Here is a 22,873-nt window from a genome sequence, read left to right as displayed (position 1 = left end):
TAATTCCCAACCTCCGCATGACACGTAAACGGGTCACATGATAACCGTTCCAGATTCAAATGCAAGATCGATTCAAATGACACCACGAAAGATAACTTTCGTATTATATCACGAAGAAAATTGAGACAACGTTACGAATGCTCACATCTTCCACATTCAACGTTCCAGGTTTCACGGCTCGACGAACACGACGACAAAGCATTTGGACGGAGAATCGTATTTTCGTCGTCGCAGAATCGCTTCCGATTTCATTATTAAAATATCGCGATCCACCGCGCGAAAATAAAAAGATATTATGAAACAGTGTTCAACATCTCATAAATATAGTATGTACAGTGGCTACAAAAAGTATTTGTACGTATTACCGTTTTCCAATGAAGCGTTTATCAGTATCCGCATTACATTTTCATAACATTAATTTTACGTAGTCATATCAAAGTACATATTTACTTCTTTATAATACTTATTTATAATTATACTTATCTATAATAAGTATTAACTTATTATAAATATTTAGCCATGTCACTGCGACACGCCAGAGAAAATTACTGAAAATTCTCAATGCGAGAATTGATTGTAAATTGCTAATAAATAAAAAAAAAAATATATCAAAGTACTAGCAGATGATACGAATCTTAATATAACTTTGGCCTTAACATGCCAACATAAATAAACATAATTAACATAAATATAATAGTAACAAACTGAACATATTATTACATACTATTACAAAATTGTAACTTTTAAACATAAATGATAATATACATAGACATAAACATAAACATAAATATCGTTAGGCTGTGAACTATGCGAATTTTTGACGTTCGAAGTTTGTAAATAACAGAGCCTCCCTCGAGTAATGTCACGACTTTTTTCCTTGATGCATCGTAAATCACAAAAATTCGAGCAGCGTGTGCTTACAATGAAAGGGGAGCGTGAGCGTGGCTTTCGCGTGGGGCTGTGCTCCGATCGTCGAACGTCGCGCACATGGCGGCCAAGATCACGCAACCGGAATTACGCTCATGACAAAAGACAATTCATTGACATACCTTGGTATCTCGCGACGTGTGGTAGTAATAAACAAAAGCGAACATCCACGCGCATGACAGCAGCAACACAATTTTCACATTTCGCCGCATCTCTGGTCGTGTATCTCGTTCAATCTCGCCCCTCGTCCTCGTCTACGGTCGGTGATTTCGTACCACCTCGTATGTCCACGTTTCACGCGCGGTGTTTCGTTCGGAAAAAACGGACCACGCACACCCGCCGCCGAGTACGCACCGCAACACCGTGGACAAACACCACTAACGCGAACGAACCGGCAGCCGAAGCCATACTGTCCGGCTTCGACGAGAACGGCGGCTATGCGGTCACTGCGAACGCGCCGAAGCTTCCCAATCCCCACGCCAGGCGGCGCCTCAAGCGCAGTTTATAGGCTATGACGCCCACTGGCCTCGTTAGCGCGAAATTTCGAATCTCACAGTATGGCCCGCCGAATTCTTATATCGATTTCATGCTGACCTCTCTATGCAATCCGATACAACTGCTCACGAATCTTTTATTCCAACATTTATAGATATCTCTCATGAATGTATTATGTGTATTATAGGAAATACCTTGAGCAATATTATAGAGCACTGCTACATGATTATATTAATGAAGTGTGAAACTAATCTGAACATATACGTAAAAATTAAGATATTCATTATTAAGATATTTCGAGATCACAGAAGTGTTTAAGCAGTAAATTATCTATTATATCAATAAGTCTTAATATTCAGTGGAAACATATTTAACACTTATGAGTAATCGCGCCGTATACTAATTTTTTATAAATATATATGTTTGTAATAAATATTTTGTAATTTCCATATATATTTCCGGATTAGTTTTAAATTTTATCATTATAATCATGACGGTTATTTCTCGTTGCATGTATTAATGTTTTACATATATATCACATACAATATGTATATGAAAGTGTTCTATAGTAAATGCTGGAATATTTTCGTAGGCGAGTATATACTCGAATCGTATCGCATAATGAAGGAATAATTTAACGGTTATATCTCGGGAAAAGCAAGTTCGCATAAAGGCCTTTTCTAGACCTTCAACTATAATTCCTTCGTTTATTCTGAAAACTTTTCTATACGTGCTTTGGTTATTTTGATTTCATGGTGAATCATGTAAATGCGAGGAAATGCGCAATACGGTCCTTGAGCAACTGCGTTATCAAAGCTTACTTTTGTATATTTTCGGATCGTCTTGTTTAAATTGCGGAAACGTATTTTTACAGATCCAAATTAAAATCTAATCCAAATTTTAAGCACATTGATGGAAGCCAAAAGCAGCCTACTCACCGATCATCGAAATCACTGTGCCCACAGCTTCCTTCTCTTTTCATGTATGTCAAAGAAATGGAAAATTAAACTAGAAGATTGACACGTGATCGAAAATTATGTTGCATGTTCGATGTTTGATTTCCATATTCCGGTAAACGTGTTACTAAACTTTTAATTGGCACAAAGTTGTTGATGAAACTAAATATCATTATTAATTTTCAATATTATACAAGTTCGTGCACCTATACAGCAATCCTCTCACGATGTTTATTAATGCTGTATATTTTTATTAAATAATTGTATAAATAATATTTCATTAATTATTTTACATCCTCTAACAAGGCATTTTTCAAATGAAATCAGTTCGTCGAAATAGTGCTTCGCTGATAAACTAAGCTTTAAATTTATTTATTTATTTATGTTTCGATACGTTGAAGAAATATTTAAAAATCCTCTGTTCGGTTAAAAACGTATTAAACATATACGTTTAAATACGTTGCGAGATGAAGAAAATTTTAAACGAAAGAAACCGAAAAGTGAGTGTCCTAGCGACAGTTAGAAGGAACTTATCAAATTTAAATTAGGCAAATAAAATTCTTAAACCTGCGGTTTTAAACGAACATTTTTGCTAAGACGAAGTATATTATAAAAAAAAAAAAAAAAAGAAACGAATCGAACAATGAACATGTAACCGATACTGGGTGGATTTCGATAAGTGTACTGAAATACGCCCACTTTCGACCGACGATATGCATCGTTTCTAACCATTCGATGCAGTCTTCGACGAACTTCAAAACGAGAAAGATCACGTGTAGCATCCGGCAAGAGATGCTACAATAAAAATTCGATCGCGTACGCTTCAAACCATCGTAGCGACATGGCTACGAGATCGCAATGGTTGCTGTTAACTTGGTTGGGATTCTGCGCGGCATGGATGGACGAAAGGTCTGGAGAACACAATTTCCGCCAGATCCGATCTTCATCCGAAAGAAAAAAAACTTTCTGCTCGTACCACATTGCATAAAACGTAATTTTTAACGCATTCCAGGCCTGTGTTGGAGTCTCGGGACGGAAATCTGTTCATTTCCTCTGCGAAGGACAAGAACATCACCCTGAAGATCTTGGGACATGGCCACTTAAACGTGAACGAAATTAATTTGCTTGAAGTCGCGAACGCTGTATGGAGACACTATTTTCCTCAAGAACTGAACAGTGGTACGGATGATTTTCTCGTTAATGACGTAATTCGTATCGTTTCTTTTTAGGCGGTAGGCGCGACACGTTCAATCGAAAGATGGACAATGGGATACCTGAACGAAGTGGAAACGAATTTACAACGACTGATACAGGTTGTGGAGGGTCCCGAGGGTTTGGAGAAAAGAATAGCCATGATGAGAGGATTTGGAGAAGGAAATAGCACGTTGCAGCCCGGGGCTCAATCAGCAAATCGAGTAAGTATCTCTTGAAATAAGATTTTTTTTACGAGGAATCATTTTGTTGAACTTAACCGATGTTTAATAATTAACACTTCGTTCAATTGATCACTTGCAGTCTACACCTGGAATGAATTTAAGAATTCATATGATGGCTCGAGTATGTACAAAAGTTCCGACTAAATATTTTGCATGGCGTATATTTAGCAGAGAATATTTAAATAACTGTTGAAATATGTCCAGGTAAAGCGAATAGAAGAAAAAGTAAAATCGATAGAATTGAAGCTGAAGATAAACGAATGTAGTAGCAATCCCTGTCTGAATGGCGGTACGTGTCAGGATCTTTACGAAGGATACCAGTGTCATTGTCCATCAAATTGGGAGGTAAATAGTAAAATATTAACGAAGTTAACTATTTTTTCTAAGTTTTCTATATAAATATTTATTTGCGTGCGCGTCATAGGGTCCAAATTGCGTCGTCGATGTAAATGAATGCGTTCGACTATTAGGAACAGATCTTGGATGCCAAAATGGAGCCACCTGCCATAATCTTCCAGGATCATACAGGTCCTTAAACAGTTTGTTTCTCACGAGAAACTGTTACACCAGTGTTTTACGATATTCTACGTTTACTAACTTTATTTTACTTATTTTTCAGTTGCGATTGTACAGCAGGATGGTACGGTCTCCACTGTACGAAGAAGTCTTCCATTTGCAAACCGGAAAACTCCAACGAACTATGTGGTCACGGTGTCTGCGTTAGCAAAGAAGGTTCTCCACTTGGTTACACCTGTATTTGCGACCAAGTACATACCACGAAACACCTAATTTCATCTATCATAATTTCATCGTTTCCTGCATGCAATCGAAATTTTGTATTCTTTCAGGGTTGGCAATCCGAAGGTACTAATCCAGCTTGTATCAAAGACGTGGACGAATGCTCCGAAAACCATAGACCGTGTTCTGTGAATCCTTGGGTTGCTTGTCGAAATGCTCCCGGAACCTTCTTCTGTGATTCTTGTCCTCAAGGATACTCAGGGAATGGTTATTATTGTGCGGATATCGACGAATGTATGATCGACAACGGAGGTTGCAGCACAGCTCCCAGAGTTCAATGCATCAATACCATGGTAATTTAGAAAATTCATGCCAGTACCAGTAATAGTATTTGTCAAATAAAGTACATAGTGAGATATCGTATACATCAATGTACAGCGGGATAAATTGAAGAAATTTTTGAACGAGCTAGAATATACATGAATGTTAAACAGGGTTCAAGAATGTGCGGTCCGTGTCCCAGAGGATACAGCGGCGACGGTGTCACTTGTGTCTACGTTGGTAGCTGCGCCATCAACAACGGCGGCTGTCATCCGTTAGCCACATGCATCGAGAATCCAGCTCTCACGAGCGCCTACGTGATCTGTCGTTGTCCAGCCGGTATGATGGGCGATGGACTCGGCCCAAACGGTTGTCAATCGACCGAGATATCTGCTCATTCACCTTGCGCTAATAATCCTTGTGTGCACGGAAAGTGCACCATCCATGGTACCACCTACACTTGCATCTGTAATGCTGGATACACCGGTAAGAATATATTATTCTTAATTGCCATTTAGCCAACGATTAATAATATTTCGAATTATATCAGGGAGCACGTGTGACGTCAGAGATCCATGTGTACCGAATCCCTGTAAAAATAGCGGTGTCTGCGTGATTTCTAACGGCGTGCAAACCTGCGACTGTCCGTCGACGTACACTGGCAATAGATGCGAAACGCCACGGCAGACCTGCGGCGGTGTGTCGCGCAATCCCTTGGGACATCTCGAGTTCCCGATCGGTGGAAACGTTTATCAGCACGGACTGAGCTGTGCCTGGGTTCTAGTCACCAACAGTTCGCTTGTGTTGAACGTCACGTTCACCCGTTTCAACCTGGAACATTCGACCGACTGTAAATACGACTTTTTACAGGTATCACATCGATCCATCTATATTTCCATTTATTTTCGTCATATTCTACTCGTATCGTCGATCAAGCCGTTAATTGGATGACGCGTTTCAGATACACGACGGCAGGAACGCCGGTAGTCAGATGATTGGCAGATTTTGCGGCAACACTTTCCCCCTCAAGAATGGAAATATCGTGTCCTCTCACAACTCTCTGTACTTTTGGTTCCATTCGGATAACAGCATATCTCACGACGGATTCGCGTTTGAATGGAATAGTATCGAGCCCGTTTGCGGAGGTACTTTGACGAATGATTACGGCACGATCAGTTCTCCCGGATCACCGGGAAGGTATCCGCCGAACAGAGACTGTTACTGGACGATTACAGTTAAATCCTCAAAGAGAATACAGATTCATTTCGGGCAATTGATGCTCGAGGAGCATCCATCCTGCGAAGCCGATTTCCTCGAGGTAAATGTGATTTATCGAGTCACTCTCCACGTTCATATAAATATATTCGTATTTCTGTCGATTGTTCACAGATCAGCACTATACATAACGAACGACTGGGGCTTTATTGTAATCACACTCATCCGCCGCCTCTTGTTGTGCCAGCTTCCAAAGCTGTAATTTATTTCCACTCTGACAGTGCTGGACAAGATGCTGGCTTCCAAATTCACTACTCTGCCATCGAAGGTAATTGAAATTTCACGAATAAATTCGTACTTCTACTTCCTTCAAATCATCCAAAATTGTGATCATACGAAATCGCCTTTATTTCAGGCGTTCCTGGTTGCAACGACGTATATACCACTCCTACCGGTACCGTTAGTAGTCCTACGATCACAAATATTCAAGATATAGAATGCGAATGGAAAATCCAGACGACTGTTGGTAAACGGATAGAAATTACCTGGCCTAAGTTGGAGCTCTCAGATACCGAATGTCGAATGCAAAAACTCGAGGTATCTTCTCTCCCAATCTTCACTTTCGAACGCTAAAATGAATTTTGTAAGATAGAAATATTTTAACATTATTCTCTTTTTTACCAGATTTACGATGGAGATAGCAGCGAATCTCCATTGCTCCAACGATACTGTGGTACTATGACTCCGCCAACGATAAAGTCGAGCACGAACGTGTTGCTGATCATCTTCACATCTAAAATGTACTCAGATGGCAGCTTCACCCTCTCCTATAACACAGTATGTGGCAAGCTATTCACCGACGATTCGGCAATTATCGAATCATCCATGACTGCAGACGGGATTGATACCGTTGACTGCGTCTACGAGATCAAGCAACCGCCTAACAAAAGAATCGTTCTAAATATACTCGAGATGAATATTAGTACTCAGACGAGGATTCCATATAGAAGCCTGAGGCCGATTAGATTTCATCATTGGAATCCCTGGGGAATTTCCACTCTCAACTGGCCAGAGAGATACAACTGGCAGGATACATACAACTGGAAATTACAAGACGACACGCTTGCAGAAAACAGACCACCCTCTTGTTCGGCAAGTTCTCTCGATGTGTATGACGGCCCCAACGAGAACGCTCCGCGTCTCGCTCACCTTTGTAACGCTGTCGTATCCTCGGACGGTTTAAACTTCTATTCCACGCAAAATGTTATGTTGCTCAAGCATCATTCCAGGACTTGGGTCCGTAGTCAAATCCACTTACTGGCTAATTACACAACGATTACAAACAGTAAGTAGAATATTGCAGGAGGAAATATAAGAATACCGAGGAATTAAAGGAATTTTGCGCAGATGATAACGAAACTGCAGATCTTTGTGCAAATTTATATTTTTATGAAAATCGTTCAACGAATGAATTTAAATTATATAACTAAACACCATAACTGGGTCAGTACTTTGAATATTTTACATACTTTCGCATTTTTGCACCCTCAAATTGTTGGAAAATGCATGAAAATGGTAGTGTTTCTTTGCTTTTAACGATTTCGAATTGGATATTTTCCAAAATAAACGAATCGCTTCTTTCTTAAATTTCTACTGGATTGCGAGTTATTCGATGAATTCCTAACACATGATTTATTCCAAAGGATGTGGAGGATTATACACAGAAACCAGCGGAATGATTCAGACGAACACCGAGTACGGTCACTACCGCAACGGCGAAACATGCATATGGACGATACAGGCCCCGCTAGGTTATATCGTGCAACTCACCTGGTTGACATTCGATTTGGAAAAACAAATTCGTTGTCAACACGACTATGTCAAAGCATACGAAAATTACATGACCAACAAAGAGGAGATAGGAACGTATGTGTGAATTTTTATATGACAATCGGACGATTTGGAATTGTCAATAACAATATTGTTGTTTAATTTTATAGCTTTTGTGGCGATACCAAACCGCCGATGATAATGACGCAAAGCAACGAATTGACTTTGATCTTCCGTTCCGATTCGACGATAACCCGCGAAGGATTTACTGCCACGTATCTCTTCCTCGACGCCAGGAAAAGTTGTGGTGGTCATTTCGTTAAGCTAACGGGCGTTATTCAATCGCCAAATTATCCGAAAAATTATCCAAACAAAAGGGAATGCACGTGGGTGATCGAAGCACCGAACAAGCAAAAGGTGATTCTCAATGTGACGAACTTCCATTTGGAAAATCATCCAAATTGCGATTTCGATTATCTAGAAATCAGGTAGATTTTAAACTTTGAATGTTCTAATATATACTCAAATGTCCTGAAAAGAAATTAATATAATAAATGATTTTTTTAACTTCTTATTAGGAACGGTGGCTATGCAACTTCTCCGTTGATCGGGAAATTTTGTAAAACCGATGTCCCCGCGGAAATAATTAGTCAGACCAGTCAATTGTATCTGAAATTCGTATCTGACCAAACGATATCGTTCAGCGGATTCCGTATAGAATGGGACAGCACGACCATAGGTACAAGATGAATTCTTCGAAAGATACAAATTTTAACGACCGACTAAAGAATATTTCTGAGATCGAAGATCGTTTTCTTCGATGTTTCAGGCTGTGGTGGAACTATGAACGGCGTCACCGGCGACATCATATCTCCGAATTATCCGGAACCGTACATGCACCGGGCGGAATGTAAATGGACGATCGCGGTGGCGGCAGGCAGTTTGATACGGTTGCTAATAGTCGATCTGCAATTGGAGGAGCACACGAAGTGTAGATACGACCATATCGAGATATACGAGGGGAGCAATCGTCGAAACGGCCAGAGATACTGCCAATATCCTTATCCAAAAATCATTACGTCGAAGAGTAACATGCTAAACATAGAGTTCCGCTCCGACTTTACGAATTCTGGTCGCGGTTTTCATCTGAAATATGAAACAGGTGAGTCGCTTTCCTCGGCGATTGCGTTAAAATTTGCCCCTTAAACGAATCCGGCATTGATCCATCTGCATCGGTGCTCGACACCTGCCGATATACGTGTATTGTGTATCAAATTATTTCTTCCTACGCGTTGCCAATTTTTTACTTGTATAGGTTTAGTGATAAACTAATAGACCTTAATTATTCATTATGTAATTATTGAATGTATCTATTTATAACAAAACGCATTCCTTTTACAGTGTGCCAAAACACATTACACGGCTTCTACGGCGTGATAGAATCTCCCAATTTCCCGTACACGTACGAGAAGAATGCGAACTGCAGCTGGACGATTGACGCCCCTATAGGTAACAAGATCAACATCACCTTCTCTCATTTTGACCTCGAAGGGACGAGCTATACCAACTCGTGCGACTATGACTACCTGGAGGTGTACGAAGGTTACGAAGATGGTCCTCATACCCCGCTCGGGAAATTCTGTGATTCCAACGTCCTTCCACCCAAAATTCATTCGTCGGACCACCAAGTACACCTGAAATTCGTCACCGACAGTTTCCTCAATTCCAACGGATTCCGACTGGAATGGGTTGTCGATGGTTGCGGTGGACATCTGACAAGGCCCTTCGACTCGTTCACGTCACCCGGATATCCGTCCGCTTATCCCTCGAACGTCGACTGCGAATGGTTGATCGAGGTCGATTTCTCGCACAGCATCGAACTGACTCTCCACGATGTTGGTATCTTGAGATGAACGTTCTCCGACAGCCAACGGCGAATAAAAATCTCCCGCGTATTTAATCTTGTACTTTTAGATAAACACCGAGAAGCAGATGGACTGCTACTTCGACAAGGTTCAAATTTTCAGCGGCAAGGATGAGAGCGCACCGAAATTAGTCGAAATCTGCTACTCGCCTAAACCTGTGGTGTACACCAGCTTCGGGAACCAGATGTTCGTCAAGTTCCATTCCGACGTTACGTATGCGACCCGTGGATTTAACGCCAGTTACAAAAGCGTTCCCATCACCTGTGGTGGCAGATTTACCACCGATACAGGAATCATATTCTCCAAAAATTACCCGAAAAACTATCCGCATAGTCAGAATTGCAAGTGGTTGATACAAGTCGATCAAAATTACATCGTTAATATCACCTTCTTGGACTTCGATATCGAGGACAGTAGGAATTGCACCGACGATTATGTTCAGGTTATACATTAAATATTTGTTTGGAGTTGGAAGAAGCAAATGGAACAGGATGTAGAAAATTGTGACTTTTGTAACAGATATACGATGGGCCGACAACGGACTCGCCGTTGTTAGGCACCCACTGCGGAAACGAACTGCCACCCTCTTACGAATCAACCAGCAATGAGATGTTAGTTGTTATGAGAACAGACAGAATATTAGGAGCGAAAGGATTCCAAGCACGGTATCGTAAGGACTGTGGCGCTCGCATCATTGTACGTGATCAAGGGTACGTCGTTCCATACGCAACTTACACCACCGACGCTCTTTCCGATGGAAGCTGTACATGGATATTGGTTGCCGAGGATCTAGGTAAAGTTCCGTCATATTAAATAGTCGTCCCATCATAAACAGTCTTCCTTTTTTCTTAGATAATCTGTTTAGATTTTTAACTAATCTATTTTGAAACGTGCAAGATATTAAAATATCGATTCTCGATAAGTTTTTACGAAATTTTGTCAGTCTATCAGCTATTTTTGGTTCTACTGATTCTTTCCATTTTCTGTTACAAAGTATTAAAAGGCTACTTTAGCAATTATAAAGTGACATTGAAATAAAGAAAATGAATTATCAGATTTGTTCCCCTGTGACTTTCACGTAATAAGTATTCCAATTATTAATTCTTTCTTCAATTTTTTAAAACAGCCGATCATGTCACTGTGACATTCACGTATTTGGATCTAGACGTGGTAGACTGGACTCATCTAGAGGTATTCGATGGCGAAGGTTTGGATGGGCCATCTCGAGGCCATTGGGATGCTGGTACTGACACTGTACCCTTGCCGATAACCAGTAACGGTAATGCACTTACCGTGCATGTGACCTCAAGCTACGAATTGTTAGCACGCTTTTCCTTCACCTATTCCGTATTAGATTCAGGTAAATGATGCGACCGCTTTTTTTTATCGTTTCTGATATCTTCTTGGCAAACTTTTCGATACTGAAAACGATTTATTACGCGACACATTGAACATTTAATGTATACTGCATTCGTAGTAACTAATCTGCGAATTTTTATGCGATTTTGTATGCACTGTGACGAGACACGATTATACATTTGATACCAATGTAACATTTGAAACCAATCTGGAAATGCGTATGAAAGTTACAAAATATTTACTTTTTAATATATATTTACTATTTAAGATAAGTGTTACAGATAGTTTCACTGAATTTTGCGACTTAATATAATATATAATCGGTCGTTTAAATTTCATTTTCAGATTTGTTTCAAGCTTTTCCAATATAAATGCTTATGAAATATCAAAATATTTTTTATACGACGCATATAATATATTCTTTAAATGTGTCCACGAATGCTCGAATACTTTCGCGAGCTCCGATGCTAAACAGATCGATCAATTTCGTCAAATCAATAGATTTGAGTTTCCTTTATCTAACTCTATCGAACGTTAAATCTTATTGATCGAACTGCAGCATGCGGCGGAACGTACAAGACGTATAAAGGAGAGATCGCCTCGCCGAACTACCCCGACAGTTACCCCTTAAACGCCGAGTGCATTTGGATCCTGGACAACTCGCCCGGAAATAGACTTCGCCTGAATTTCATCGACTTCGATCTGCAGCAAAGCGACGACTGTAACATGGATTATTTGGAGATACGCGAGGACAGTGGGATCGGGAAGCTGATCAATACTTTCTGCGGAACCAACGCAGAACCAGTTCAAACGTCGAAAAAATTATGGATCAAGTTCAAGAGCGACGACGAGGGTGCAGGCAAGGGATTCAGAGCTCATTTCCAAGTGATAGGTGGAGACGAACTAAGTGGACCAGTAGGAACAATCACTTCTCCGCTTTATCCGATTCCTTATAAACAGACCTACACCATGTGGAGAATCACGGTCGAGTTTGGGTCGATGATTCGAATCGATATCACGGATATATATATTAACAATTTCGATACTGGCGACAACTCTCTCAAGGTATATATAAGAACATATATATATGTCAAATATTTGATAGCAGACGGAAAAGTGTTGCTCGGCATCATTCAAACACCTATACGATTGCAAAAGTACTGTTCCTCACAGTCCTTTTATCAGGAATCATTCTTGTCATCCCCAATCCGTTGCTAGTTCTTCTAAGAACAATGTTTCTCCTTTTTAAGGGAATGCAACCGTTGGTCGCTTGCCATTCCTACTACACTTTCATTCTAAGCGATCAAACTCTTGATATGCGATAGCTACAGGATTTCAAGTCACTAGCTATGGCACGACAACCCCTGGTCTCAACAATTTGAAAAACACGTCATAACTAACACGTATAATTTTAAACGCGGAGATTACTAGAGACGTTGAATCCATAACAACGACTACGTGTTTTGAACAGGTGTACGATGGTTACGATGACAATGCGCCAGTTTTGTTGGAAATTCACAATTTTGATCAAGCTCAGTCCGTCACGTCCACTGGTAATGTAGTCAATATAGAATTTTCGATCGATGTCAGCCTTGTATTTCGACATGGTGGCTGGTTCTCCCTCAATTGGCTTCAAGTACCAAGAAGCACCGATGATGGCAGTACGGAAAATGAAGCTGTTAAACGTAAGTTCGAACATCGTTAATGTCGTTGATTAAAACGTAACATTGTATCTTGCCACAGTGTCAGAGTGCAGTATGGAAGTGTCTCTACATAACAGCAGTAGATACGATATCACGTCGCCCGGCTGGCCTCACGGCTATGCCGATAATCTTCGTTGCGTATGGATTTTCACTTCTCCACCTGGAACTCACTTGGTCTTTAGAATATTATACATGGATCTGGAAGAAACCAACAATTGCGTGGCAGATTTTGTCACGGTTTACAACGGCAATGCCCTGACAGACGAGAGTAACGCGAATCTATTGCACAAATTATGCCTATCGAACTCTACGTCGATGACGATAGAGGCGGATAACGTGATGACGGTGAAGTTCGAATCAGATAACTACTTGAACGAAACAGGTTTCAGCGCATACGTCTACCAAGGTAAAAATATATTCAAGTACTCTTGCATTCGAGGACATTATTCACGATATAGGGTGTTCATTGTCGATGTAACTCAGCTTGCGGTGGTAAGCTATCTGGGCCAAACGGAGTGATCGAGTTCAATAATGTTACATCGAGGTTGCAGTCGCATAGTTGGGATGTTTCGTGCGAGTGGGTGGTCACAGTGAGGCCTGGGCGAACGATAGAAGTGAACATCGTTGAGATGTCGATAAAAAATCCCAGTTCCACGTGCAGTAATAATTTTCTTATGGTAAATTTGCATTCAATATTAAATGTGTCAATGATAATCTTTTAATTCCTTGAAATACGTGACTAACTGTTTTTATAGTTGAAAAATGGTGGAGAGATTGCGTCACCTTTACTTGGAGCTGGAAAATACTGCGGTTTCGTGATACCAATCCCCCTCCAAACCACCGGAAATCGCCTATACGTGAAGGTGCACGGTATTCAGCCCAATATTCACTTTAAATTAACCTACAGGTGATCACGGCTATTTTTTTTTTTTACCCATTAATACGTTCCACACCTGTCAAGTCAAATTTTCTGAAGAAATTTGATGAATTATTCAGCGAAGTGAGCATGAACTGCGGAGGTGAATTCTACCTGACGAGCAAGCAGAAGGAGTGGGAAATCGCCACCCCGAATTACCCGAACATCCCTCCAACATATTCCGAGTGCACGTGGACAGCAATAGCGCCTGGCAGAGAAAGGATATTCATCCATTTCATCGAAAGATTCGATTTGAGTTCCTCCCTAAAGTGAGTCTTGGATGTACCAACAGTGAGCAGCTAACTTGCTATATTAAATCGTTCAAGTTCCGTGAACAGTAAGAGAGGAAACGGATTTCAGCTGTGAGAAGGAGTACGTTGAAATCAGGGATGGTGGAACGAGCAACTCCAGACTGTTAGGAAGATACTGTAAAGACACAGCTCCCAGCAGCATGGTCAGTACCGAAAATATGATGTACGTTCGCTTTTACACGGACGTCCCCGAGCCCAAGAATGGTTTCAAAGCTGTGCTCTCTATCAAAGGTTGGATGATACGTGATATCGCAATTTACTTCCTTCTAAATATTTTGCATTCGTGAATCAAAGTTATACATATAAATTCACACCTTTGATATAATTTTCTAAAGTCCGCTGCTTTTCTTGCAGATTTATGCGGTGGGATCATCAGAGGTCTCAGTGGCTTCATCTCATCACCGAATTATCCGTTGGGTTACGCCAAAAATCATAATTGCACTTGGCGAATAATCGCTCCAGCGGATCACACATTGAAATTCACGTTCTTAGATATAAACTTACCTAACCGCCATTCTTGCAAGGATTACGTGCAGATCCAGGAAGTGATGCTGGTGAATAACACGAGTAAGTAGAAAGAGACTTACAAGCTGGACTCAACGCGGATGAACGCTTTCTATGATCTTTCCCTTTTTCTACTTTTTATCAGGTATCGAAATTGGCAAGTATTGCGGTTTCGTGAAACCGGAAGCCATCGAAACGGCATCCAACGAAGCGATAGTGACGTTCATAAGCGATGATATCGAATATGTATCCTACCGGGGTTTCAATCTTAATTTTACCGCTAGTCAAGAAAGTGAGTACCAAATGAGAATCGAAATGGAAATGAAACGACAATAAATAATGTTTATTGCAGTCTGTGGAGGTGAAATCACTGATATGACGGGCACGATCAAGCCGAACGGTTATCCCAATATCGCAACGAATTCAAAGTACGCAATTGAAAATTTATGTTAAATTAAAGCTTCTGTACTTTATCTACTTCTGTTCTTTTGCAGATACTGTGACTGGAGAATTAAATTACCGGTAGGATATTACGTAGTTGCTGAATTACAGGACTTGGATATCATGCCCGGAACTCAGTTACGACTGGGTTACACAGTAACGGTAATTATCAACGACCCTACAATCTTCATCATTTTACTATTTCAACCGTTAACTGATCAAATTTCAGTTTTACAACGATTTCCGCTTCAAATCCAGGATCAAGACAATACGATCGAATTCAACAGATCGAATAATAATAAGCTCTAGTAATACCATGATGATCGGTTATTATTCGTCACCAGGCTATCGTGGTTTCAAATTGCGCTATCGTGCCGAACCGAATCCTCGTACGTTCGCGAAAGAAATATTTCTTTGATAGATCAAAAGTACAATCGTCCGATGAACAATATTGTTATGTAAACTTTCAGCCTGCGGTGGAGTGATACAAGAAATCAAAGGTAATCTGTCAGCACCAAAATATCGACCCTTCAACGAGTCGTCCTATTTCTGTCTCTGGAACATAGTAGCACCGAACAGTCTAATAAACAGCAATCATCTTGGAGTGACATTGTCGATAAAGGTGATTGGCCTGGTTGCCGAAAATGGATACCCCTTAACCAACTATTGTTTCCGGGACGGGGTCATCTCCCTCAGTGGTAAGATTGTCATTGTCAATCGAATCGTGTCTTTCTATCGCTAGACGACTTTTTTAAATCGTGGAAAATATGAAAGAATTGCTGTTAATTTTTTTTTAATTTAAAAGGTTTATTCCAAAAGTTTGTAGAAAAATTTCAAACGTCAAAAGTTTGCTCGATTAGAACGAAAGTAGAAACTTATATATACATTATATCACATACATTAAAATTCGACGAATGGTGGAACATATTTTTGTTTTCCAAGGTATCGGTATGATTTGCGGCAACTTCTCGGAACCGGTGTACTTGAGAAGTCCCAAACTGATGAACGAGTTGACCGTAAGTCTCAAACGAGGGAAACACGATGGTGTTACATACATTTTGCACATAGCGTATGTCTGTTTGAAATTTGTAGATATTGAACGGTACTTTTGGGGCACCGATGCGCTTCACCCTCGAGTACGAATGGCAACCTTGCGGTGGCATTCTTAACGGATTGACGCACGTGATACAGGCGCCTAAAAATATATCCTATCCTATTAGTTGCGTGTGGCACGTGAATTATCCAGACAATGGAGAAATGATCAAGCTCCACTTCAACAGACTACACTTGGGTGGCTGTGACAAGAATTACATCAGTATCAGGTACTTTGGAAACAAATAACTTATTGTAAATCTGTGTAAATCTCTAGAACTAGCGACGGTTGAAGCGTGAAATTTGAATCAAAGATATTAGTACGAGAAACAAAGCTTTGTCCACGTACCTATATTTTACAAACAAATGTCTCTGAAAATCCTCCAAAATGCATCATAGTAAGTGTACGTTAAATAGAAACGGAGTTATTCCAAACCATTCCGATACTTTTAGTTTCAAGATTATACGTTTTCCAAATTCTTCAATGTGCTTGTTCCTTAGGAACGGCGGTCCACTCTCGCCAGAGATCGGCAAATTCTGCGGTAACGTGCAACCTAATAACATCACCAGCATATCTAATCAGCTGTGGATCGAATATACAGCAGTAGAGGATCCCAGTGACTTCGAGTTCGTCCTGGAACCAGAGAACGACGGATGTGGAGGCACACTTCATGACAATAGTCGCGAAATATCATCCCCTAAGTAAATGAAAGCACGATAACGCAAAATGAATCGGAGAAATACCTGATTGAGCGATTCATTCATATTCTTCGTGTGTCTACAGGTTCCCGGCGAAATATCCCAACAACGCGGAGTGCATCTGGGAAATAATGGCGGACAACGGCTATCACGTCGGCCTGGTATTCGTTGATCGTTTCAATTTGGAGAGCAGCCCTAACTGCGAGAAGGATTACGTACAGGTGCGTGAGAAATTTGCATGGTAATGAAATTGTACAATAGGTTTCCGTTGCACTCGGACGACGAACTTCGTCGACGCACCATGTTAGCATGAAAAGTAACGACAGTGTGCTATGTTTGGTCTTATTATTATCGTTGTCCAGCGTGGCAAGAAATGAAACAGTTGATAGACACGGAACCAGTAGGGATATGACGTGTTGCAAACTCGAGATAGTCGAAGATTTTATCTTTCGAATATTTTGTCTGACGTAGATGTTCGACTGGGTGACAGACACAAAGAATAAATCTTCCATTGGAATGTGGAAGGATCTTGGAAAAGTCTGCGGTAGAAACACGCCGTTGACATTCAATTCGACCAGCAATCGTATGAAAGTTATCTTCCATTCGAACGAGGCGATCCAGGGTGACGGATTCCGCGCCGTTTGGCAGGAGAACTGCGGTGGAGTTTTCGAAGCCACCTCTCAGCGGAAGATTATCACATCGCCATCGTATCCGAATTTCTATCCGCCAAATTTCTTCTGTAATTATACTATCGTGGCGTCAGAAGAAAGCATAATAATCAGTTTCAAGGAATTCCAGATCGAACACAGTAAGCAGGAATAAATGCTACTAAGAGAACGTGACAGATACGACTGAAATTCGTCATTTGATGTTTCCGTTAATCACAGGTCGCAAGGACTGTATCTTCGACAATGTGACGATTTCATACGAAGACACGTATGTAATGGAGGAGAATGTTTATTGCGGAGAGAATAAGCCACCCTTAATAAAGGCGACAAACAAAGCAGAGATCATCTTTAGAACCGATAGATTCATTCAACGAAGCGGTTTTCTATTCGAATATCATCTCAATGGTACTCGTGGCATATCATACACATCATAAACAATAAAAATTCGAAACTTTCAATAGAATTTGTCTTTCAACGATGTCTTTTTTTCTTTCTATCTCGAAAGACTGTGGCGGAACGATAACAGAGCCTGGAGACATTAAGCTCTTAACACGCGATGGCACATACCTCGGAGGGACGGACTGTGTCTGGAAAATCCAAGCACCTTCAGACAAGAGTGTCGTTCTCCGTTTCGAAAGTTTCGAACTCGAGTCCAGCTACAGGTACCTTATCCGATATTCAAGTTTGAAGGAATTATAGTGACAGTGGTATTTTACGATAACACTATAAATCTTGCAGCTGTTTATACGATGCCGTGACAATCTACGAAGGCCTGGAGGAAAACGAGCAGAACAGACTAGCTAAACTGTGCGGAGATCTGTCGGAACATTTGCCAGTCATAAAGTCTAACTCAAGTTCCATGCGGGTTTTGTTCCACGCGGATTACAGCCGCCAGTATACTGGTTTCACCGCAAAGGTAACTTCTACGTAGTTTATAATTAGAGTTTCCAGTATTTTTAATCGTATTACAAGCCATTTTCTTCTAAAATCGCTTAATTTTCAAATCGTTTCGTTATCTCAGGTACTTTTCGTGAAAAGTGTCGCAGCAGGTTGCGGCGGAGTCATTCATTTGCTTACTCCTCATAGTCAGACGTTCAAGACTCAGAAAGATTCGATGTACGATAGCCTGGAAGACTGTCACTGGAACGTGATAACATCAGTGGGAAAAGTTATCAAATTCACCATCAACAGCATGGATATCAAGAATAAAACTATCAATAAAAATGCCACTATCGACAATGAATGCACTGGCGATTTCCTTGAGGTAAAATTTTCCCATCTCCTACTAACTTTTGTATCGTTGTGTCTTTAACATCTTGTTACGTCGTTTAGGTTCGCGATGGCGCCGGACCTTTTAGCCAGCTTTTGGGAAAATTCTGTGGCAACCAACCTCCGCTTCCTATATTGTCCGGTTCCAACACTCTTTGGATACGATTCGTCAGCGATGGTACGCTGGAAGGAGCTGGCGTCGATGGCACGTTCGACACATTAGATGGTGAAATCAATTAAATATCTTCTAATTAATGAGAAAATACTCGATGCTTAACGGTTGTTCGATTTTTCCAGCGTTATGTGCCTATGCCGCCCCAATAGCAAACAACTCGAGACTTACACTGACTTCGCCGAATTATCCGAATAATTACGAACCAAACACAAGGTGTCATTGGACAATAAGTTCCGAAGACATGTACACCGAAAGACTAAGGATACAATTTTTAGACTTCGATCTGGCTGACTCCCACCAGTGCGAAGATGACTACGTCGAAATCATAGACGGCAGGGTAAGTTGCTTAACTTATCCAGTGACTTATCCAGTTCAGAAATATCGTTATCGTATCATCATGAAACGATGTTCATACAGAATCGAAAGTACATCGAGGAGGGCTACGGCGAGGACTTCATTTGGAATGGAAACATGCTGACAGAAATGTATGATTCGGTAATGAAACTTATCTTTTAATACCTATAACATTTTAAAATTTTATATGTATATTTGTATACTGTTGTTTCCAAATTATTATTTAACATCGTCAAATTCTTATGGTTTAATAAATTATAGGGCGATTTTGCACCATCCACTTCGTACAAATACTGTGGCAACAATTTGCCTCATGATTTCTATAGGTAGGTAACGAGTTCTCAAACAGAATCCAAAGGTACAAAAATTGAACGTAAAAAGTTAAATTTCCTTGCCGATACAGTTACAGCACCGAACTGCACGTGACCTTCAAAGGTTCTAGCACTGGTCACAAAGGTTTTAAACTCGAATATAGCAGGTCGACGTGCGATCGGAATTTCACTGCAGAACAAGGTCGAATCGTGCACGAAGGTATCACTGATTGTTGGATCACGATAACAGCGCCTGAAAACCGCACAATCTCTTTATATTTTAACCAATTCTCGCTCTACGACCCGGACGAGTGCACCAAGAGCTCCTTACAAGCAAGTGTTCTAATCGCGTTTCTATTTATGCATCCTCCGACAAAGATTCTGTTTCTACTTGGTCATGTTGTGTTCACTTAGGTGTTCGATGGTGATTGGACTAATAAATTGGTAGCGTCGTTGTGCTCTATGGATGTGCCTAGTCCTATTTTCAGTACCGGAAACAAGTTGAGTTTACATTCTTGGTCCGAATGGTCATCCAGCTATGAGTTCTACGACATCACATATACCACTACGGACGCAGGTGAGAACAGAGTGTGTTCGATATTAATACTGAAAATCAGTCCGTTGTTTGAGAATTGCGCGTGAGCGTGTTAGGAAATAGATAAAGATATTGTAGGAGGTGGGAAGCAACATGCGTGGGAAGGGCAAGTAGGAACGAAACAAGCGAAAACAGTGGGAAATGGTGTATAATTCTGTGAGGAAACCACGCGCCGTAAAATAATTATTTGTTGTATGCAATAATTAATCACATACAGGTCGTGGCTGCGGTGGTCGTATATTTAATTACGCCGGATCGTTTACGTCACCTATGTACCCCAACGAATATCGCAATAACACGGTGTGTGTCTGGGACATTACCGTACCAAATGGCCTGAAAGCCGCCTTGACTTTCCCAGTATTCGACCTCGGCACGAAGAAGAGCTGCTCTTACGATTACAACGTTGTGAAAATCTACGATGTCACATCGACTGGAGAGGAAGTTCTTTCCACTACTTACTGTGGAGGGGTAATTCGATATCAGAATATAAGACCAATTGCTGAGTCTATTTGAAGAGCATGGTGATAATGATCTTTTTATCGAATTCTTATTTGTCTTTGCAGGATGATCCGGCATCGTTCGTGGCCAGCAGCAATCGGGTGATCGTGAAATTTATTTCATCGGTGAACAATATTGGAACCGGTTGGAGAGCGAATTTCGATGGCCGAGAGGATTAAGAGCAGAGACGTCTGAGTGCAAACATCAGAGAACGATTTATAAATATATTTATTCTATCAAAGTGTATGTATATTTCGCATGTTAACAATGCAGTATATTTATGGTAGAGTGCTTTGAAAAGGTAAACGAATTAAGGCGATTGTCCGACAACTATTATCTGTAAATAACGTAATGTTTGTGCGATGTGGGTAGAGATGAAATAAATCAGATTTCGTACAACGTTTCGTATTATTATTGGTCGATAATTCATTATGATATCGTATTGGCTAGAACCAATACCGCCGAGCATTGTTGACTCGTGCGAAATTAATTCAACGATCTTCTCAATATCCTATCGATAAATCATGAATAATATAATATGATATTTTCACGCTTCGTTCCATTCATCCACGCAATTCTCGTTCGTATCATTGTCCTCCGCTTCTTCAAGTTCCGTCACCGAACAGCTTTTCGTCTTTCCGTTCGCTTCCTCTATCTTCGGATCTTCTTCCACAACTGGCAGAGTTTCCGTATCTAGCTCTTCGTCATTTTGTATCTCTCGTTTCTTCCTGTTCTTCTCGCGTTTGTTCTTCTCAGCTTTCTTCTTGTCTTTTTTCGACACCGATTTCGCTTTAGTCTCCTCTTCTTCCACTTCCAACGGTGTTTCCTCAACTTCCTCCACCTTCGTTTGTTTTTCTTTCTTCTGGACCTTCTTCTTCTTACCTTCCTTCGTCACCTTCTCGGATTTGTCCAGATTTTCACTTTCCACTTTCTGCTTTGACTTCTTTTCATTTTCCAAGTTGTTTTGTTCTTCCACTTTTTTATCTTTCAATTTCTTATCTTTCAACCTCTTGGAATCTTTCTGGCGCACTTCTTGAGACTCACCAGAATATTTAGTTTTCTTCTTAGACTCATATTTCGAATTGGCTCGAGGGTCGGCGTTCTCCTTCCCTTTCAGTTTCTTGTTCTTCGACTTGTGCCCTTTTCCTGATTCCTCATTTTCAACAACGTTTTCAGAGTAGCTCTCCGCGTTCTTTTCCTCCGACGCGCTGTTCTTCCTTTTCCTCGGCTGTAAGTTCTTGTCCTCTCCATCCTTCCATTTTCCTTCTCTAAAACAACGAAAATCAGCATCGTAGCAGAACTTAGTCACGAGAAAATGATGCAGAAGCAACGTCCGTCACCCGTGACCAGATAAAAGCTACCGAGGGCAAAGCGATTATTGCGTAACTGACGCCACGACGCATACAATCCGGTGCATCATACTGCGCTTTTTCAAACTCACTTCGAATACGCTACATCCTTCTTTTTCCTTTCGTGGCCTTTTTTCGACTCCACTTCCTTTCCAGGCTTCTTCCCCAACGCATCGGAGACGAGCACCGTGACAATCAGCAAAATAGTAAATAGTACCCAGATCCTGAAGAAACGTTCCACGAATTAAAACGATCGCTTTCTAACGTTAACGCGGCCAAACCGCCTGAAAACTAAAATATTCTCCTCACCGCATATCTGCTCCGCGATTGAATCACTCTTGATCCTCTAACGATACGTATCGAGTCTGGAGATCGCGTACGACCGAAATCAAGATTCAGCGCAATACTGACTGCTGTTCGTCGGCCCTCTTATATCTTATACCGTGTCTTCATTCATATCTCGATAAACACGCTTGCCTCACAGCTTGATGATCGCGCAGTTTGTGAATGGCTCTTACGGTATCGGTCTCGATATCAGTGTAAAATCTATTGGCAATACGTGGACGAATAATTTCGATCTGAATTCGTAACGCGGAAAGTTCGAAGTTCGAGTATGTAACTCTTCCTCGCTTCAACGTATCGTGCGTTCTTGACCTAGAACAGCCTGTGCCTGAAATAGCAAAACCGACTATTCACATCCTACGCACGAATCTTCTATCCTTGATATCTTCGCTAGTTTTCCAACATTTTTCTCGTCCTGTTTCCGACATTTCGCTTAACCGCTAT

General features: G+C 40.8%; 3 protein-coding genes across 3 annotated transcripts in view; 1 reads left to right on the top strand and 2 right to left on the bottom strand.

The window, feature by feature from the left end:
* Positions 1 to 1,318, bottom strand: part of LOC122566534 (polypeptide N-acetylgalactosaminyltransferase 2) — a 198,485-nt gene extending 197,167 nt beyond the window's left edge. Inside the window, exon 1 of the mRNA XM_043723939.1 lies at positions 1,050 to 1,318. Coding sequence (XP_043579874.1) covers positions 1,050 to 1,139 — 90 coding nt within the window. The 5' untranslated portion in view covers positions 1,140 to 1,318. The remainder of the gene's footprint in view (positions 1 to 1,049) is intronic.
* A 1,814-nt stretch (positions 1,319 to 3,132) lies between these two features.
* LOC122567171 (cubilin homolog) lies at positions 3,133 to 21,137 on the top strand. The gene is made up of 52 exons (XM_043725457.1): positions 3,133 to 3,287; positions 3,391 to 3,520; positions 3,608 to 3,793; positions 3,894 to 3,935; positions 4,019 to 4,159; positions 4,239 to 4,342; positions 4,434 to 4,581; positions 4,663 to 4,905; positions 5,047 to 5,359; positions 5,424 to 5,743; positions 5,835 to 6,191; positions 6,263 to 6,416; positions 6,504 to 6,685; positions 6,773 to 7,433; positions 7,792 to 8,014; positions 8,089 to 8,406; positions 8,497 to 8,657; positions 8,748 to 9,080; positions 9,320 to 9,813; positions 9,893 to 10,285; positions 10,363 to 10,636; positions 10,970 to 11,203; positions 11,762 to 12,267; positions 12,674 to 12,887; positions 12,946 to 13,311; positions 13,389 to 13,582; positions 13,661 to 13,812; positions 13,902 to 14,090; positions 14,182 to 14,363; positions 14,487 to 14,699; positions 14,782 to 14,928; positions 14,989 to 15,064; positions 15,131 to 15,239; positions 15,307 to 15,466; positions 15,548 to 15,775; positions 16,020 to 16,093; positions 16,170 to 16,399; positions 16,671 to 16,871; positions 16,954 to 17,089; positions 17,340 to 17,676; positions 17,756 to 17,941; positions 18,042 to 18,198; positions 18,275 to 18,452; positions 18,558 to 18,800; positions 18,869 to 19,031; positions 19,103 to 19,317; positions 19,398 to 19,475; positions 19,596 to 19,660; positions 19,738 to 19,978; positions 20,060 to 20,222; positions 20,458 to 20,708; positions 20,804 to 21,137. The coding sequence occupies exons 1-52, from the start codon at positions 3,220 to 3,222 to the stop codon at positions 20,915 to 20,917; spliced, it is 11,247 nt and encodes a 3,748-aa protein (XP_043581392.1). The 5' UTR covers positions 3,133 to 3,219; the 3' UTR covers positions 20,918 to 21,137.
* On the bottom strand, positions 20,949 to 22,557 carry LOC122567174 (protein pxr1-like). Its single transcript, XM_043725466.1, has 3 exons — positions 22,397 to 22,557; positions 22,180 to 22,311; positions 20,949 to 22,006 (listed from the first exon to the last, which is right to left on the bottom strand). Exons 1-3 carry the CDS (start codon positions 22,399 to 22,401, stop codon positions 21,286 to 21,288), a joined length of 858 nt encoding a protein of 285 aa, XP_043581401.1. The 5' UTR covers positions 22,402 to 22,557; the 3' UTR covers positions 20,949 to 21,285.
* Positions 22,558 to 22,873: the final 316 nt, after the last annotated feature.

The sequence above is a fragment of the Bombus pyrosoma genome, linkage group LG4, assembly GCF_014825855.1.
Source record: "Bombus pyrosoma isolate SC7728 linkage group LG4, ASM1482585v1, whole genome shotgun sequence".
Classification (NCBI taxonomy): Eukaryota; Metazoa; Arthropoda; class Insecta; order Hymenoptera; family Apidae; genus Bombus; species Bombus pyrosoma.
This window is presented reverse-complemented; position numbering and strand designations above follow the sequence as displayed.

What these genes read in the sequence shown, in the direction of transcription:
- LOC122567174 (XM_043725466.1), bottom strand. An exon ending in AAGGATGTAGCGTATTCGAA is followed by an intron (nt 22,007 to 22,179) that starts GTGAGTTTGAAA and finishes TCGTTGTTTTAG; the next exon opens with AGAAGGAAAATGGAAGGATG.
- LOC122567171 (XM_043725457.1), top strand. Translation starts at nt 3,220, where the DNA reads ATGGCTACGAGATCGCAATGGTTGCTGTTAACTTGGTTGGGATTCTGC. An exon ending in TTCGATTATCTAGAAATCAG is followed by an intron (nt 8,407 to 8,496) that starts GTAGATTTTAAA and finishes ACTTCTTATTAG; the next exon opens with GAACGGTGGCTATGCAACTT. An exon ending in TGACAGAAATGTATGATTCG is followed by an intron (nt 19,476 to 19,595) that starts GTAATGAAACTT and finishes AATAAATTATAG; the next exon opens with GGCGATTTTGCACCATCCAC.